The sequence below is a fragment of the Dromiciops gliroides genome, chromosome 5 (genome assembly GCF_019393635.1).
Source record: "Dromiciops gliroides isolate mDroGli1 chromosome 5, mDroGli1.pri, whole genome shotgun sequence".
In the NCBI taxonomy this organism is placed as follows: Eukaryota; Metazoa; Chordata; class Mammalia; order Microbiotheria; family Microbiotheriidae; genus Dromiciops; species Dromiciops gliroides.
This window is the reverse complement of record NC_057865.1, coordinates 178,876,519-178,896,819: the sequence shown is the minus strand read 5'-3', so window position 1 is coordinate 178,896,819 and position 20,301 is coordinate 178,876,519. Positions and strand designations below refer to the sequence as shown.

Sequence of the window (20,301 nt, the reverse complement as noted above, 5' to 3'; positions counted from 1 at the left end):
CATGAGTGTTTGAAAAATTGGATAAAAAGTAGTTATTAAGCACTTACTATGTGCCATACATGGTGCTAAGCGCTAACAATACGCATTTTAAAAAGCAAGATAGCTCTTGCACTTAAAAAACTGACTTTCTAATAGGAAGGAGATAACAAACACATCATAGTTGAATAGTGGTCAGAGAAATGAGGATTTTTTTTTTCTTGGGGAATTAAAAAATAGTGAATGGAGTCACAGAGCAGTATGTTGTCATGCCCATTTCAAAAGCAATGATAGCACTGATTTGATTACAGTTCTCAGAATAAGAAATTAAGGGAGAGGTATGAATATGGTGATAAGGTGGATGGCAAGAGATGAATCAAAGGGGGTCTGAGTGAGTTTAGCGCCTGTGTGAATCAAGATAAAGAGATAGAGAGATGCCATGGAGGTTATGCTGACAAGATATGGCAACTTTTGGGATATAGTGAATGAGGGAGAGGGAGGAGCCAAAGATCACTCAAAGACTGTGAACCTAATTGACTGCAAGGATAATGGTGCATTTAAAAAAAAAAGGTTAGGATAATGGGTAGACTTAGGTTGAAAGGAAATGAGTTCAGTTTTGTCTATGTTAAATATACCTGTGGGATATCCAAGTTGAGAAGCCCAACAGTCATTTGGTAACAGGACTGGATGGCAGGAGAAGCTGGAGTATAGAGATTTCAGACATCTACATAGAGATGATGAATCAGTGAATCATTAAGAGAGTGTAAATAGACACTACATAAGAGAGCTGAAGATAGAACTCTGGGGCACATCTGTGTTTAAGGAACATGATACCAATGATGATCCTTTAAAGTTCACTAAAGAAAATCAATCAGATAGACAAGGGGAATACCAGGAAAGAACAATGTCCCAAAAGCCAAGGGAGGAGAAAGAGTCAAAGAGGAAAAGATAGTTAACAGTCTCAAGAAACTTTTCCCCCATATGATGGCCCTTCACATACTTGAAAACAGCTATAATGTACCACTTAAGTCTTCCCTAGGTTACATGTATCCAGATTCTTCAACCTCATATAACATCATTTCAAGGCCAACCTGGCTGCCATCTTCTGGAAGCTCTCTTGCTTAACAGTGCCTAAATGCCCAGAACTAAACACATTCCTCCAGATGGAGTCTGACTAGTGCATCATCATTATTGCCCTCTTATTCTTTCTTACTATGCCTCTTCTAATGCAGTCTAAGAGTGCATTCAATTTCTTAGCTACCTCATTATATTACTGACTCACATTGAACTTGCAGTGCACTTAAGCATCCAGGCCTTTTTGTTTTTTAAAGTCAACAAGACTTTATTAAATACCTATAATGTGTCAGGCACTGTACTCTAGGTGTTGAGGATACAAAAGGCTCCTCAAGGAGCTTACATTCTACTAGGAGAAGGGGAACAACATGTACACAGATAAGTAAATACAAGATATATACAAAGTTGAGGATAAAAATAAATTAAATAAAATATAAAAACCAAAGCAAATGCAAAGTATTTTTGGTCCTCACATCTCTTTTTCAGAATTATTGCTGTCTAGCTATGTCTCTCCTCTCTTGTACTTGTGAAACTATTTTTAACATGATTGTAAGATTTTATATTTCTCTTTTAAAATTTTCTCTTTTTTTAAAATTTGAACCAATGGTCTAGATTTTTTTTTACCACAACTGTTATTCCTTTCTTTTAGTTATCTCTCTCTGTTTTATGTCTTCAGCAAATTTGATATATGTGATCTCTGTCTTTATTCAAGTCATTTATAAAAATGTTGAATAGCACTGGCCAGACACTCCATCAAATACCATCTAAGTTGTTATTGAACCATTATTGACTCTGTTCTTGACACAGCCATTTGACAAGTTCTAAATCCCCTTAATTATGAATACTTCAGGACTATTTTTCCACAAATAGTAAAATGTGTACTATGTTCTATCTAGGCCACACTTTTCTACTAGAAAAGCTCCAAAGTAGTGGTAGAAAGGGCACACAGAATGCTAAGAATCATACACAGCTTAGCCTATTAAAAATTAATTTAACTGAAAGTACTCTAAAGGTGAGGTTGTTGTTCAATAATCAATATGCTATTAAAGGTACTGAAACATGTCAATATTGATTTTCTCATGATAAATGAGACTGAAAGACCAAAGGAATTTACAGCAGAATGGAAGAATGCATCTTGGGTTCTCCTTGGCGAAGCAATGGATTTGTCAAAGCTTTCCTTATCATATGCCTAAAGACACTGAAAAAAAATCATTTTTTGGAATGTTTGGTCAACTTATCTTGCCATGCTAAAGATTAGCAAAAGCAAGAAGATAATCAGGAAGGTAATTTTAACTTATAATAATAATTCTAATGGTAATAGCCACTTACATTTATATAGTGCCTTAAGGTTTTCTAAGCACTTTACATATTTGATCTCATTTAATCTGCATGATAATCTTTACATATCAAAATATGTTGCAGAAGATGAAGAGGTAGAAACATCCTACAATGAACTAGATGAGCTCCTCCAAAGCAAGTCAATGTATACTTTTGATACTCAGCAATTTCAAGGCAAAGGGTGCTTAAGGGAAATGGTAAAAAAAATGGATAGGTTGTGACTTTGAGAAATAAAAGTAGCCAGTCTTTCAGACTACTCAGAAGTTTTATACCTATGTATCATGAATTTTTACATTTAATTCAGCAAATATTTATTAAATGCCTATTCTATGTAAGATATTTTGCTAGAAATTGGAAGTACAGAGCTAAAAACCCAAAACAGTCTGCTCTGAAAGAGCTTACATTCTACTAAATGGAATATAATATGAAAAAAATATATGCATGAAAATTTGAGGAGGAAGACATTTAACAAAGAGCTGGAATCATGAAAGACTTCCTGGTGGTACCTGAGCTGAACCTTGAAGGAAGCTGAGGTCATGAATTTGGGAAATTGGGTAATTTAGTTTAACTGGAATTTTGAGTGTTTAAGATGAAACTAGAATGATAGGCTGATTGCCATATTGTGATGAATTTAGGATTTAAGTCATAAGTAATATGGAGCTAATAAAGGTTTTTGAGGAGGGGAATCATTTTATTTGAACAGTGTGTTAGTTAGATTACATGGGCAGTAGTATAAAGAATGACTTGAAATGGGACCAGACCAGTTAATAGGCTATTACAGTAGTCCATTTGAAGGTTGATGAGGACCTGAACTTTGTTCAAGGCAGTGGTAGGCACTTAATTAATGTTTGTGAGAACTGATCAGAATTGAATCTGTATCAAGAAATCAGGATGAAAACCATGTTGAACACTTTATAAGTCGTAGGAAATGAGAGATGCATAAGAACTGGCAGGGTAGAAAAGAGATGTTACTTGATTTGACAGTATAATAAAAATTTGTGGCATAGTAAAATGCTTTACAATGGGATTTGGCTGTACTTCTAATAATATTGTCTACTTCTAAGAATTAACCAGTTCTTGGATCAAACCCAAAATATTAGTAGTGAAATCTCACAGAAAATAATCATTCTCAATTTGAAGAATTCAACTTTATACTAAGTTCTTTTAATCTGATCTTCCTAAAGCAGAACTGCCTGTTTCCTTATTCTCATTTTAAAATGCAAATATAAAGTGATTAGTTTTAAGTGATAAACTGGTGTATCCACATACCATAACATTCGGGTCCTCTCAGTCAAAACAAAAAAAGAAATGATGATTCTGTTTTCTTTCTTTCTTTCTTTCTTTCTTTCTTTCTTTCTTTCTTTCTTTCTTTCTTTCTTTCTTTCTTTCTTTCTTTCTTTCTTTCTTTCTTTCTTTCTTTCTTTCTTCTTCCTTCCTTCTTCCTTCCTTCCTTCCTTCCTTCCTTCCTTCCTTCCTTCCTTCCTTCCTTCCTTCCTTCCTTCCTTCCTTCCTTCCTTCCTTCCTTCCTTCCTTCCTTCCTTCCTTCCTTCCTTCCTTCCTTCCTTTCTTTGACAATATGACTAAATATCACAGTTCTATAATAAGAATTGGGAGAAAGAACCACAGTATAATAGGTAAAGAACACATTTGCTGTTTTTATTGGTGCCTTTTAGGGCAGTAATACTGAAAAAGGGGAATGCAAAAAAAACAAAAACGAAAACAAACAAAAACAGGATGGTGGCAACCCACATCTTTTTTTTTTTAAGAGTACATAAACTCAGATTTTCTTTTTATTGTGGCATGAATGATAACATAAAACCAAAAACATGAAAATATACAACTTATATTACACTATGTGTTATGAACAAAATATAAATCTATAACTCTATGTTATATTTACATAATTATTTCTCTTATTAAATTTCAAGTGAGATGGTAGGTTGCACATACTTTGTTTTAAGCTCCAGGCATTTGATTGTCTCTCTCTCTTTTTTTCCTTTTCACTTGTAAAATTCAAACTGTAAGAAGGACTAAGAGCTTTAGAGCCAATGGAGCTATTATAAATACTGTTTTAGTGAACCAGTGAGAGAAACACTAGGGAGAATAGAAATCAATCAGTAGAAACCCCAACATGACATCATCTTCAGTCTGTGAAACTGATAAGAAATTTTTAAAATGTAAATACTCTAGAAGCCAAACTAAACAAATCCCCATGCCCTATAAGATAAGGAGCTACTCGAATCCACTTTAAGTGAACTTATTTTTTCTTGTAAAACCATACTTTTCATTTTGTCAGTAAGTTGGTAGACCAATATTTCATAAATCTACACATGTGAAGACAGTATGTAATTATTTAGTTACAAGTGGACAATCCACCTAGTAGAATGGGTGAAAGTATAACTATTTTTGTTATTTTAAAATGTGATATGGGAGGCTACTTCAGGGACAAATAACTGCTCATGTCTTTGGATTCAGAAAAAAAAAAAAACTTCTGAAAGTGGAATATAAAAAAAGTTAAAAATAATTTACTTTCTAATGATGATTTAAGTAAAGAAAAATCAATGCATATATCAAGTATTTGAATTAATGTCACAAAAGAAGGACATTTTTTCCATATTTATTGGTTGTAGGAGGATTTGGTTACCAAACTAATTGTACACTAGAATAAAACTTAGTGTTCTTTTTGAGGCCTGATTACATTGCTGTTAAATGCGAATGCTAAATGTACTTAAAATTTTATTTGACTAACTTAAGGCATGAACGTATTGAGAAAAGTTTTATATTTCATTCCATTGAGGTAAGCAGCCAAATTATTAACAGCTTAAATATAAGCAACTTTAATCCACTTCCTCCAGTGCTTGTCTCTTCGATATTCACCAAATGTATTACACTGAACTGCTGCCATAGGGAGGAGTGTGTGTGGACACAAGGGGAATAGTGGAAGGGACCAAGAATAGAAATGCCAGATTAACCAAGATATAAACTAATACCTTTGTTGTCTGTTTTAGATGAAAACTACCTTCTTTTCCTCCAGCTTATTTATCATGGGTACCATGGAGTACAAACAAAAGCAAGGAGAAAAATAAGGCTTTATATTATTACAATATTGTCAACCAATCAAATGTAGAAAAGGCAATGAATTAACATAGTAAGTAATTACCCTTCATCTATAAACTTTAAGTCACTTTATAAATTAGCATGATTTTTTTAAATAATAAGGAAAACTAAAACACAGAGTGCCATTCAGTAAGTCAAATGGAAGAGCTGAGGAATATGATCTAGGTCTGCTGGATTGCTTTATGCTCCAGACCACACTTGCTCAGTTTTTCTGGCACACATCTAATTTAATAAAATTTATGTCTGAGTTTAAAATTAAAGTTTTGTTAAAATTCACAATGAACAACAACCCAGAGTGGAGGATGTGACCTTCTCCCTTTGGGGGGGAAAAGTTTTGTCATTTATTCACAAGGGTGTCACAATTGGCTCTAACCATGAATGCCTTGGTGGCACCTACCTGGAGCTAAAACAAAGTATTTTTGTAGCCCAAAGTCACAAAATTAAAACAAAGCATATTTATAACATGGTGGAAAATAAGCATCCAGCAAACGTGAGAGGTGAACCCACATAAGTCAGAAATAATTTGTTCACAAAGACAGGGAACAAATTTTTAAAAATCTGTTTTCACATTGTACTTAATAATGATATAAAAACAAGTGTCTAGTTTTTCCTTATCCAAACAGAGTGCTTAAAAAAAAAAAAGAAACAAAACAAAACAAAAAATTGGCTCTAGATGACTGTGGTAATTAAATAACTAAAATGAGTGATGAGAGAGCAGAAGTTAATTAAGATTGAACACAACACTCCCATTAATTCACTCCTTCATAATAAACATCAGAACTTGACATCGCTGAGGCCAAAATTTTTAAAAAGGGAGGGGAAAAAAGATGTTGGGATAAGTGAGTTTTTTTGTATATATATTTTATATATTTATATATATATATAGTTTTTTGTACTATATATGTAAAAAGTTGGAGAAGGGAAATTAGTTTTAAATATCTTAACAGCTTTGTTGGCTGCATTTCCAATTCAGAATAGAATAAAATAGAATAGGGGAAATAAAATAAATTATACATAATTTACTAATCTGGGAACAGCTGACCATTATTATCATCATCATCATCATCATCACAACACTAGCAAGAAGAGGCAGTTCAACTGAAATATACAGTCATCAAATACAAACAGAAAAACAAAGGAAACAAAATCTCTGACATGCAGGATATGAATAGCTCCTCCAAGCAGAACCCCAGAGCAAGTCTTTTGAGAGAGAGAAAAATGAAAAGGATGTTTTGTTCCTATTCAGAGGTATAAATCCAAATTGGTGGGGGTGGGAGTATAGGTCAGGGAGTTGGTGGGGTTGAGTAAAAAGATGGAGTGAATAACATCGCACATCCAAATTACTGGTTGGCATACTGTCCTGTTTCATGACCACTGTTAGCAATTTCCTTGGAAAGTCTGCATTTATTTGCAAAGGCCTCACACTTTCAGTGGCCCTTTGGCAAGTAAAAAATAAACAAAACAATCATCACCTGTTGTCTCTCTATGTGCACACCCTGCCTCAGGAGAATGTCTTCCTAGGACTTTTTTTTTTCTTTCTTTTTTTTTTTTAGCAAAGGCAAGTTCAGCAGACAATGGTGGCTTGAGCTCAGATATTATCAATTTACTTTGGCTGTAGTCGCTTTTTAATTGAATCCTGCTGTCTACTATGTGAAAATATTTGTTATTTTCACCATCATGAAATACAAAGAGACTATCTCATCACATAGAAAAATGGGGGGAAAAATTTAACACAACAACTTATAAAAATCACCAGATCCAATTCCTGGTTAGAACAGAATGGAATGTTGAAGAAAAATGCTCACTCGATTTCTTCAAAAAGGCCAGACTTACTCAATGTGAAGCATAATCTCACAGGTCAAAGGATCGTAGGAAAAACAAAATGAAACAAAACAAAACCCTCAAATAGCCAAAGGTTAGTGAAACTAATCATCAAAGGGAAAAGGGCATCTGCAAACAGGTTGTGTATTGTTAGTGGCTTCTGTGTTATACATGCACACTTCTGTTAAATAGGACCACCAGATCCATCCAATGAAGATCATATTAGCAGTTTAAAAACATCATTTCTGAGCCCCATACTTGATTAAGTTAAGTTGTCATTTGAAGTGCAAATTAAAGGTCAAAGTTACTTCCAGACCAGTCACTTAGAGGATGTGGGATTTCATCCCCAGATGTGGGTTTTACTCACAATGGTCCAATATTATTCTTATTAGTACCATAAACATACACACATACACACAAAAATCCAAGGTCAGAAAATATTTTTCTCTAAATTTTTTTATGTCTCTCTTTCTCTCTCTCTCTCTTCACCTGAGAACGGCACCTACAGTTTCCAAAAAATAAAAAATAAAAAAAAATCAAATCTCACCAGCTGCTGGTATATTAGGTTCTTTAAGGGATTGTCTAAGACATAACACTGTCCTAACTGAGAAAGAACAGAAAACAAACAAACAAAAATGAACTAGTTCAACACTTCAGTACAAATTTGGCACTTGCTCAAAGACGCAGTGTGGTGTGCAATAGATGAACCAAGTCCTCGATGAAGAAAATAATTGCCTATTGGGTGTCAGATGGCAAAAAATTAAAAATTAAAATTAAAAAAAAAACAGGCTCTCTTTCCCTCTTCCCCTCTCATATATTTCCACCCCTAAAATATGCAAAGGTATAGAGATGGAGACAGTGGAAGGGAGTAAAGAGAAGTTTATCTTTCTTTTCTGTCAGGTGCATTACCAAAACAAAAACAAAAAAAAATTATTATTTTTTTTTAAACTGTAGCACAAAACAACAAAACACATTCACAAGCCACTTGTTGGCACTGTGTACCTGAGTGAGAATTTCTAGAACATTGTAGAACAAACAGCCATAAAGTTTATTTAAAAAAAAAAAAGAGTTGACGGGTAAGACTTCAGTGCTTGGATATAGCAGCTGAATTACTGGCATTATTTTACCCATAGCTTATTTCAATCTCTTGTTGTTGATATTGTTGCTGTTTTATTTTTCCTCCTTCCAAAGCCTTTTGATGCAGGCTGAGGTCTATTAGTCAGCTGATGTCCCAACTAGTTAAGACTAACAGTTAAAATAACAGTCAGTGTATGAGAAAGTTAATGTGCTTGGCCACTGGTAAGGATGAACCAGCTGGGGCTTCTTTAGGTCCTCTAAGGTCACAACGATTTTTGGACTCTTATCAGTTGGCTTGCCCAGCAATATGGTTTTCACTGTCACTTCCATAGTCCACATCTGGGTCATCCTCTTCTTCATCGTACTCGTCGTAGATTTCTCCATTGATATCATCAGGCTGCATCTCTTCCTTGATATGTGGCTCCTCTCCTTTTACACCATAAGTGCTTTGGATCACAGGCATCCCAGGCTCTGGGCTGCTGGATACACTTGAGTGCTCTGAGGGCAGATGAGGGGAGGGCATTCCTGCCATGGCAATGGCTCCAGGATATACAACACCAGCAGTAGCGATTGGGATCTGTGCTTGTTGCCTATATTCAGACATATAAAAAGAGAATTTGAATATTTCAGGAGCTGTGCTAAACTTACCCATCTCAAAGTAATAATATTTTGGTCATCAGTGTCTGACATCAGGCAACTGACTTTCAACAACATTATCGTATCTATTATATGCCCTTTTATAGCACCCCCCCCAAGCCTATGGTAATATAGGCAACAGAATCTTGAGTATACTCTATGATAAAAATCAAATCCATAGGTGATAGAATTTTGATTGGCAAATGTGATTAAGGGAAACTGAGACTGGAACAATGTAGCTATCAACATTAGAGTCTGGGGGCAACTATAATGAGGACAAGGAGATTTACAATAAAAGTAGATAATAATCAACAGTTTGCCCTTGGCTTATTCGTTTATACACAATTTTACACCTATGGCATTGTGCTAGGAACTGGGAAACATTAAGCTGCATACCTCTTCATAGTGTTGGAGGCAGCAAGGAGAACCATTTTCAAAAGTGGAGGAATACAGGGAAAATGTGAAAAGGCTTTTTATATCTTGAATTCCAGCCATGCTAGGGCCAGGATTTATTGTTCTAAGAAGTTTGAATGTCCTTAAAGCCTCAGTTTTAAACATATGCACTTGCTATTTCCATACAATATGAGATGGTATATTTCATCATACTAGTACCAGGATAGGGTAATTCATTTTAATGTCACCATTCTTTTTATCTAGACGGTCTTATATATGTCTTAGCATAAGAGACAGAGTTGGAATCTCCTAAAATGAACATCCTCAATTAAAAATGGAAGTTTTCCCTGTCTCACAGCCTCACTGTTCCTTGTATATAGTCCTTATGCTAAATACAAAGATTCAGAAAGACTATATGTTACAGTTTATGACTTCCTTTTATCATTTAAACATTCACTCTTTGCCTAGTCAAATGTTTCCTCATGCCTGAAAGCAGTTTCATGGCAACTGACGTCAAATGAATTGTTACTTCTTGTTTTAACAATTATCATTATGCAATCTTATTAAAGAATGAAAGAAACTAACAGAATTTGATTTAATGAATCAAAGAAACTACTAAAATTTAGAATTTGATTTATAGATCCTAGTGACTTTTCCTTGTTTTTACACATTTAAAATATTTCAGTTGAAGATCTGTTTTTAGAATGCCATTAAGTAAATAAAATAAGCTAATGCCAGGCAAATTTCAACATTTAAGAGTTTGATGACTTCATATGCATTCATTAAAATTACTATATAAATCCTTACTATTATCATTATTAGGGATAAGGTCTGGACCTGCTATTCCATGGAAAAAGGGAGATCCCCAGTGAGAAAATTTCTTAACCATCCAGCATTGCACGTTCTCTACAATGCAGTGTTGCCTCAAGGTGTGAGAAATTAAGTGGCTTGTCCAGGGTCACATAGTCAGTACATGTGAGAGGCAGACATTGAACTCAGTTATTTCAGACTTCAAGAATAGCTCCTTGTCCATTACTCCACACAACCCATTATTATCCTAATTTTTTTTCACTATCTTTGGGGACTTGGCTGGCAGTTTTCAAATACCCTTGTGCTTAAGTTTCCTACTTATTCATGTTAAAATGGTATGCTGTTACTAATTGAGTGAGTTTGGTATAACGCTAAGCACACTAAATATAAGGATTTTTTTTTCCAATTTAGAAGAAAAAATAATGAATGGCCCATACCCAACATTAAAATATTGCCTCATCTCTTGACGTCTGTTTCTCATAATCGCTTTATATTCACCAATCCTCAATTTTTTTCCATCTACAAGGCAGGTTCGCTTTGGCCTGGGCTTATACTTATAGTCAGGGTATTTCTCCAGGTGCTGCTTGCTAAGTCGAGCCTGTTCTTCATAGTATGGCTGTTTTTCTAGGTTTGTCATTGCTTTCCAGCGAGAGCCTATTTAAAAAAGAAAAAAAGCACACAGAGTTAGCATTCTAACAGGCATCTGAAAGCATCCTAAAAAGGAAGAGCATTGAGAAAAATCTTGGTCAAAATTTGGGTATTAATAAATGGGTTTGACTTATAGACATAAAATGAAAATCCCAATACTTTAAAAAGAGAGGCTTTGACCAAGTGTGTGGGATGCTACAGAGGCAACAATATAGTCCTATTTTTTGCTTATTTCACACCAGTAATTAAATCAAATTTCCCAGCAAATTATTAATACTCTGGTGTATTTCTATAATGCAATTAATTTGAATAAAACATTCTTCAATCTTACACTAAATTCTGATGTGATTTTAAAATCCTTTTATATTTCATCATGTGTCTTGATTGAATAAAAGTCTAAAGGACTAATTATCCTTGATATTCCATATACTGGCTGTATTAGACAAGGAGGATAGAAAGAGGAATAAAATGTAATCTATGCTTTCAAGAAGTTTCCATTCTAGTAAGGAAAGAAATGACATGTACACAAATAAATAAAAGACAAAGAGTGTGATAAATAAGGGTACAAAACATATTTGGAGAAAGGAGACATCATTCCCAGGTAATAATGCCAGACCTTATGGGAAAAAAAAATTTGTATTGGATCTCGAAGAACAGGTAGATGAGATGGTAAGGGAGAGAGAAGTTGGAAGAAAAAAAGACCTGGGGTATAAGAAATGGTATAAGTAAAGGTAAGGAGATAGAAAATTGTAGGATTTGTTGGCAAATGAGATATTCAGTTAGCTAAAACATAGATACATGAAGGGAAGACATTTCAGATAAGCATGTAATGGTGTCTCTCAAGCATCTCAGAAATATGTCTTCAGTATCATGACGTGCCTATTAGCGGTATTTTTAGACAATTCTAACTTTTAGGAAATTCTCCTTCAAATTGAACCAAAGTCTATTATTCATCGATCCTAGTTCTACTCTCTAGAGCTACAAAGAATACATTTTCAACATATCACTCTTCGCAGTATTTGAATGGGGACATATCACTTTTTTAAGTCTTTTATTTTCAAAAGGAAACACTCCAAATTCCATCCATAGGTAATGAGATAGTGGCCAGTGAAAGTCCAGTCCCTATGAGCATGTGCAATCACTCTGTCTAGTATAATCCACCATGTAGACTGTGGATCATGTGCAGGTATGCTATGACTAGTTTCTGTAAAGTTCTGTGGGTCAGAGAGGTATTTTGACTAGTCATAGCCCAAAAAGAAAGGAGATAAAGGCTTCTTTCCCTCCCCAGAAGCTTATAGTATTTCATCCTCCTTACTTGAATGCAGCCAAGAGGAGAAGGATTGAGATGGCTAGTTATTGTCTTTGATACGAACCCTGAATTTTGATCTAGCAGCCAATCAAAAGTCCTTTGCTACACAGTAAACAGAATATAGTTACAGAATATCAGGAAGAACATTCTGAGGACATGGTACTCTCATTTTGTCGTCCCACTGGGTAAACAAAGATTCAATAAATCTTTATTAAGCACCTACAATGTGCAAAAACCCCTGTTGTTTCTTTAAATTCCATGAGTCAGTTTTAAGTTCCCTAACCAAACAGGCTGATACTCCTTTGGATATGTTCCACCTTGTCAAAGCACCTTTGAAAAAGTATTACCTAGAACTCCAGATGTGATTTGACCAAAGCAGGGCAGTCATTTTCCTCATTTTGTATGTTCTTGTTTCAACTAATATAGCCCAAATTAGCATTAAAAGAACATTAGAGGGGGCAGCTAGGTGGCACAGTGGATAAAGGTCCTGGATTCAGGAGGATCTGAGTCCAATTTCAACCTCAAACATTTGACACTTACTAGCTGTGTGACCCTGGGCTAGTCACTTAACCCTCATTGCCCTGAAAAAAAAAAAGAAAAAACAAACAAAAGAACATTAGAGGGACAGCTAGGTGGATACTAGCTGTGTGACCCTGGGCAAGTCACTTAACCCCAATTGCCTCACCAAAAAAAAAACCACACACACACACACACAAACAAAAAAACAAAAACATTAAAGAAGCAGTCTGTTGTAGTTTGTAGTTTGCTTCAAAGTCAGGAAGCTCTGGCTCTTACACACTGGATTCCAACCTTGGGCAACTGTCTAAGACTACATATTGTAGAGAATATGCTGATTTCCATTGACGAAGTTAGTTTCATCACTGGGAATTCCCGATACCAGTAAATGTACAAATTTGGTCCAAAAAAGAGATAGCATTAGTGTTTTTAGAGTTATGCTAAAAGGAGGCTATTTAATAATATCTGTAGGTCTTTCTCATGTACTTTTCTTTCTAGCTATATCTATTGTTGTTCAGTAATTTTTCAGTCATGTCTGACTTTCCATTTGGGGTTTTCTTGGCAAAGATACTGGAGTAATCTGCCATTTCCTTTCCAGCTCACTTTACAGGTGAGGAAACTGAGGCAAAAAGGGTGAAGTGACTTGCCTAGGGTCACCACAGCTCGTAAATGTCTGAGGCTGGATTTAAACTTGGGTCTTCCAGACACCAGGCTCAGTGCCTTGTCCACTATGCATGCCCAGTTGCAGAAACGAAACTCAAATAGCATCACGGAGAGTTGGGCATAACTGAAAATGAGTGGATCAGAATATGTGCCAACACTGTGCTAAGTGTTTAGGATACAAAGAAAGGTAAAAGACAGTCCCTATCCTCTAGGAGTTTACATCTAATGGAGGAGAGAACATGTAAACATTATGTATAAACAAGCTATATAATAGGAGAAATATGAAAAAAATCAAGAGAAGGAAGGCATTAAAATTAAGAGAGCTTAGGGAAGGCTTCCAGATGAAAGTAGGATTTTAGCTGGTTCTTGAAGGTAGCCAGGAAGTAGAGATGAGGAGGGAAAGCATGCCAGGGAGTAGGGACAGGCAGCAAAAATGCTTGAAGTCTAAAGATGTATCCTGTTCCAGGAACAACAAGGAGGCCAATGTAACTGGATCAAAGAGTAGGGGGTGTGTGTAAATTTGGTTCAGTCTGTCAGATATACAGATTATGTAATATAGTTACCTAAAATATATATTGTTACATAGATATATACATACACTCTAATAGCCATTATTTCAATGAAATATGCCTACTTTCCTTCTCAAAGTTCTAATAATGGCACAGATATGTGTCTGTGAGATATGAGAGAAGGGCAAGTTTTGGCAAGATCTGTGGTGCTGGGAATACTTTGAGTAAACAAGCAGCAACACAACCCTCATCTTGCTGATGATAGAGAAGCTTCTTAGTAGTCTGGCTACTTGTTGGTTAATTCTTTGGCTATGATAACCCATAAAACAGTGAAAACAAATGCCTCTTTATGAAGGGACATTGCCTAGATTGGGCAGACATAGATAAAGTTGTGAATTATTAGCAGGAAAATGATGAGATCACAAATCTATTGGAATATGGGATTTTGCCTACATTAAAAGTTCTATTTAAATATTCGTTCATATATAAGTAATTATAGTCATTGCTAATATATTTTATAATAAATATATTTTAATATAACAATATATCTATTATAAAGAAATTATGTATTATTAATATAGACATAAATAAATTTATATTTATAAACACTAAATATGTATTATATATAATATTAAATTGTTATATTTATCATATAGCAATGGCTAGATACAAAATAGAGAAATTAGCATGCTGATGACATATGCATATAGGTGTTTACACACATATGTACATATATACATACTCACTTGGGGGGTGTTTTTCAGTAATGTCTGACTCTTCATGACCCCCTTTGGGGTTTTCTTAGCAAAGACAATGGAGAGGTTTGCCATTTCTTTCTTCAAATATATAACTTTAATAGCTTTTTTATAATTTTTGAAGTAAAATTTCAAGTTGAGTTAACCTATAATAACAGAGATAGGGACTGGACTGCACCTGTGATGTCATGGGTATAAGGAACTCCCTCCAGTTGGCAGCAGTAAGAGTTCTCATCTCTGGATGACAAACGCCAGTTCCCAGGTGCCTCTGCTGAGTTCATAGATTAAGCTAGTTCAACCAGAAATTAATCTCTTCTTACCCCATCCCCTTTCTCCAATTCAATTCTACTTCAGATAAAACAAACCAAAAAACCCCACAAAAATTCTTGGGAGTTGTTATTTTTTGTTGTTAAATCATTTCAGCAAATTCTCCATGCAGGCTCACAGTTATATCAGCAGAATCAAGGAATATTGTTATGTTTATATTATAGCTCATATGGGGAATCAGCTCATTTGCAGATAGGCATACCTATCTGCAAATGGTTAGTGTAGCCCAGCACAAATTTGAAAAAACCATTTAGGGTATTTTAAAACCATTAGGTATATTAACTCTGAAAAGATAAACAGAATAAACAGAAGAATAGCCCAGCCCACCTAGGAACTAATCTGTTGCTTTGGTTTGGCTTCCAGAGTCATCAAAGCAAAGTTCATAAAGCTTGTTTATTTTGCTTATCTCAAGTGATAGGTAACTTCACTTTGTATTGTTAATAGCCATCTTTCCAAAGTTCCTATTTGTAAATGGGTACATTTAGTCTAAGTAATATGGTCAGAAGCCATAGGGGAAAAGGAAAATACCTCTTTACTATAATTTCATGTTAAAAATATTTTTTTAAATACCCAGATGTTATATAGATTTATAGACATACATGGTTCTAATTTAGAAAAACAAAAACACAAAACCCAGCCTCCTAGCACGAAAGTCTATGCCTGAAAGAAGATGCATTTATTTTATTCTTTTTAAAGTAAAAAACCCAAGTAACTGTTAAATAGCATACTTTTAGGTTTATTATTGCTTGCATATATCTATATATTTACTGCAACAAGTATCAGCAATATGAATCCTGTTGGTCAGGTCATATTATCTGGATATGTAAAACTAAAGTTTATGTATCCAACTCAATCAGAGAGTACTCTCCAGATGAGGACAAAACATGTCCTCATGATCATTTTCAAAGCCAGCGTTACATGGATACCAATCTATGAAATACTTTTGCGATAAATCTTCTTTGTTTGGAATTTTTTCATGCAAAGATCCTAGTCATTTGAAATGTTATAAATGTAAGAGGTTGCCCAGATTTGGTTCAATATTTGGTCCATTGCATAAATCCTGATCATACCCTCCACAAAAACAAAAATAAGAAAAAATGTTTAGCTGAAACAATAAGCTGCAGAAAGAACTGGAAGCAAACTAAGTATTCACCAGTTTGGGAATGGCTAAAAAAAGATTACTATAGGTGCTTAGTAAATTCTGGTTGATTGTTACAAAAGCCAAAATTCAGGTTTGTTCTATTCTCTGCTAAAGTGGGAGTGATGAAGAAACTATTTAAATAATTTTGTACAACAACGTTGCTGTCCCCGTAGAACTACTCACTACAGTTCAGACAAGAATGTAAGCAATCAGCTCACAACTTCTGAATCTAAAAGAAACCCTACTAAGCCTATAGAAAATCAGATTTTGGGTGTGGAAGAAATGTAACCTACTTACTATGTTCCCACCATATTCTTTATTAGTTTGGTTTTCCTTGGAATGTGCTAAAATTTCTCTGTCAAATTTAAATTTCAAAAGTAAATCCTTGGTTTTATCCTTATTTAATGAAGGCAGCACCTGCATAACAAACATATTTGTTCACCTCAAGAAAAACAGATGTTTCATATAGGCTTGGTCATGACATATATCTAAATAATTCAAAAACTATTTTAAAAAATTACTATAAGGAATTTCTAAAAACAGGAAGATTTACATGAACTTAAGAGTAAATAAAAAAGCAGAAATAAAAGAATGTACATATAATGACTACAAAAACGAAAATGATAAGATGACTGAAGGCAAGCTTTAGTAATTGAAAATCCATTGAAGGTTCCAGAGAACAGATTAAAACAACAACAACAACCCTTTTTCCCTCTCCACAGCAGAGATATAAGGGGTAGGATGGAAACTTCTCGTAAATTTATCTTCTTATAGTTCTAGGTTTTGGAAAGTTAAACTAGATCCAATTGCAGAGTTCTAATATGTTATAGGATTTTTGTGCCTGAGGATCTGATGCAGAAATTCCTAGTTTTCATTCTTCTTGGAATATCACAGAGAACTTAACAATACACTGTTAAATTTTCAAGTGCATACATTTCTTTACATAGTGTTAGCCTATAGCATGTGTTGTTTGTCCTTCATTCTCAAAGAGGACCATATACTGAATTGGACTTAAGTGAGGGAGGCTGTGCAAGGTCACCAACCTCACTCTTTCCTCCAGAGCCTTCTGGGTCCAATGGCAAGATATATATCAGGGTGACTGGAGACAGCCCCAGATGTTTACAGCAGTTGGGCTTAAGTGGCTTGCCCGGGGTCACAAAGATAGTAGGTGTCTGAAGTGGAATTTGAACTCAGGTCCTCCTGACTTCAGGGCCAGTACTTTATTCACTGCATCACCTAGAGGGCAGCGCCCCTCTATGGCATGTGGCTCTAGAATGAAAGGCTAGCAAACAAAATGCATACTATTTATCTTGCGTCCTTTGTATATCTTAGTCACTTGGCATGATGAATACATATATTCATTATAACTACAAATATTTGATATGTAAGCCTAAGGAATTTTGTATTTTTAATTGAGAGTACAAGTTGAAAAATTTTAAGTAATCTTTAATTCTAGATAGAGAAATTAAAGAATTTACAAAGGAATTAGAAGTTTAAAAATTAAATATGGAGATGACAGAACTTCTTGACCTAGAATTAGGGTTGCATTCAAAATCTGACTCTGATACTTAGAAGCTGTGTAATCATGGGAAAGACAGTTAAGCCTTCCTAACTTCAGTGTTCTCATTGTTATAAAGAAAGTTTTATAAACTTAAAACACTGAGATATTATTATTACTGTTATTGTCTGCAGAATGTTTCATATTTAATTGTATTTCAAATTTCATTGTTTTCAAAGTCACTAGGGGTTTTTGTGTTGTCTCACCGAAGAATGACGCAGTAATTATTTTCTATTGATTATTATTTCCCTTTACTCCATCTCAAACACTGTATTTTCCAGCCACACTATTTTTCATTTTCCCATTCATGTCATTGTTTCCTGCCTCTGTCCTTCAGCACAAGTTATTTTCCCTCAGTTCTCAAGGATCCTATTCAATAGGCCTTTAACAATTCCTCCAGTTGTTAGTGCTTTCTCCATACTCTTTCCAAAGAAATTACTTTATATTTGCTTTATATGTACTTTGTACATATTTGTCTATATCTATCTCTCTATATATCCATATGTTAATGGAATGTAAACTCCTTAAGCACAAATGATATTTCAGAGTTTTGTTTTGTTGTTGTTTTTTTGGTCTCACATCTTTAGTATATTGCCAGCAACATAGTAGGTGCACAATAAATGAATGATCAGCAGTCATAAATTCCTGTTATCTTAATTTCTTTTCTGGATTGCATATTTGTTCTTATGGACAACTCTCATGGTCCTATCATCTCCACTTTATACATGTGGAATGATTTTTTCAGAAGTCATTGTTGGTACTATGGCAAGAATTCAAGATTTTCTGACAGTCTGGTCTATGTTTATTCCATTAGAATATACTGGTACTAAATGTTTTATTCTAAGTTCTTTAAGGAAGCTTCAAAGGCAAGTATCATTATTTCAGCATGTTCTTTCTCTTGATTTTTCTTGTCAAGAATAGCATTTGTCATACTGTAAAGAAATGTGTTTTGCTTCAGAGGCCTAATACTTATAAAAATAAAAAGGTTGACTATCCTTATAATAGGTTTTCCAATACTTTTTATGATAGATATCAAATAGAAAAAGTCATCTTATGATGTATTTAATACTGAATAACTAGAAAGTAGATTCTTTTCCTAGATGTTTTCATATCAGAATAGATGTCCTTCATCTGTGTATACAAAAAAGTCAGATCATTCTAACCAATTAAGTTGACTTTTGTGTGTTATTTATATAATACCCTAAACTTACTTGATTACTTTGATGGTATGTATTTGCAGACTAATCTATAAAAATAGAGTTTTTACAAACATATTACTTCAGTGTAGTATGCAGATAGAATATTACTAACTGGAAATTTGAGAAACAGTTATTCAAATAACTAAATAATTGTAAGACAACACAGATAATAATTATAATGGAAATCAATGTGTAATCATAACCTATTGGTTAATATTTCTACAAAATTTCATTAGGTCCTCATAGTGAATTTGTGAGTTAGGCAGGGAAGGTCTGTTAATCTCCATTTTACAGCTGATGAAACAAACTTTGAGGAATTGCAACTTCCCTAAGGAAACAAGACTAGTAAATAATAGAATCTCAAAGAACCTTTCTTCTGACTCCTTCTCCAGTAATCTTTTTTTTTTTCTTTTTCTTTTTTTTTTTAGTGAGGCAATTGGGGTTAAGTGACTTGCCCAGGGTCACACAGCTAGTAAGTGTTAAGTGTCTGAGGCTGGATTTAAACTCAGGTACTCCTGACTCCAGGGCCGGTGCTCTATCCACTGCGCCACCTAGCTGCCCCCAGTAATCTTTCTATATCCACTGCAATATAATTCTTGTCTTCAAGAGTGAGTCACTAGGCACTTTTAGAGTCGTTTGCTACTTTTGCAAATGCTGATTAAAGATCACTAGTATATTTAGGAAGTGAGGAACATAAAAGATGGGTTGGGCCTTTGGGGGTAAAAGATGGGAATTATGGGGGCAGCTAGGTGGCACAGTGGATAAAGCATGAGCCCTGGATTCAGGAGGACCTGAGTTCAAATCCGGATTCAGACACTTGATACTTACTAGCTATGTGACCCCTGGGTCACTTAACCCTCATTGCCACCCCCCCCAATAAAAAAGAAAGAAAAAAGAAAGATGGTGATCATATACCTTGACATTAAAACTTTCCAAAGAGGAAAGAGTCATTCTTTCTCACATGCATGGAAAATGATAGCATTAGTGTGTTTACCGGTGACTTTAAATACCATACCACACTTGGGAAGTTTCTAAATGTTTATTGTCTAACATTGAGGTAATCTCTGAAATGTGTGGCTAAGGTTAGTCATATAAAAAAAATATTCAAAGTCTGTTTTTTCTCTGTCCCACAAGGATATTGTAAGATATTTTATCTTTGTATTATTTTTAGTTTGTTTTTTTGCCAGAGCAATGAGGGTCCTCCTGAATCCAGAGCCTGTGCTTTATCCACTGTGCCACCCAGCTTTATTATTAACCAACAAATTAAAATCTGAGCAATATCCTTTGGAGAGAGGTGGTAGCATAAATAACAAAAAAACAATTGCCATCTTCCAATTACAAACTTCATTTATAAAAACAAAAACAAACCTAAAAAAATACACTTTTAGAACAAATAAAAAACATTTTCAATATTAGCTATTGAAGAGAGAAATG

General features: G+C 34.5%; 1 protein-coding gene across 5 annotated transcripts in view; it reads right to left on the bottom strand.

Annotated features, from left to right (window-relative positions):
- Positions 1-4,023: 4,023 nt before the first annotated feature.
- The window catches only part of SOX5 (SRY-box transcription factor 5), a 503,326-nt gene continuing 487,048 nt past the window's right edge, over positions 4,024-20,301 (bottom strand). For all 5 annotated transcript variants that reach the window (XM_043968274.1, XM_043968272.1, XM_043968273.1 and 2 more), the window contains exons 14-15: positions 10,680-10,896; positions 4,024-8,993 (exon numbers count right to left, since the gene is read on the bottom strand). In XM_043968274.1, coding sequence (XP_043824209.1) covers positions 8,690-8,993; positions 10,680-10,896 — 521 coding nt within the window. In that variant the 3' untranslated portion in view covers positions 4,024-8,689. The remainder of the gene's footprint in view (positions 8,994-10,679; positions 10,897-20,301) is intronic.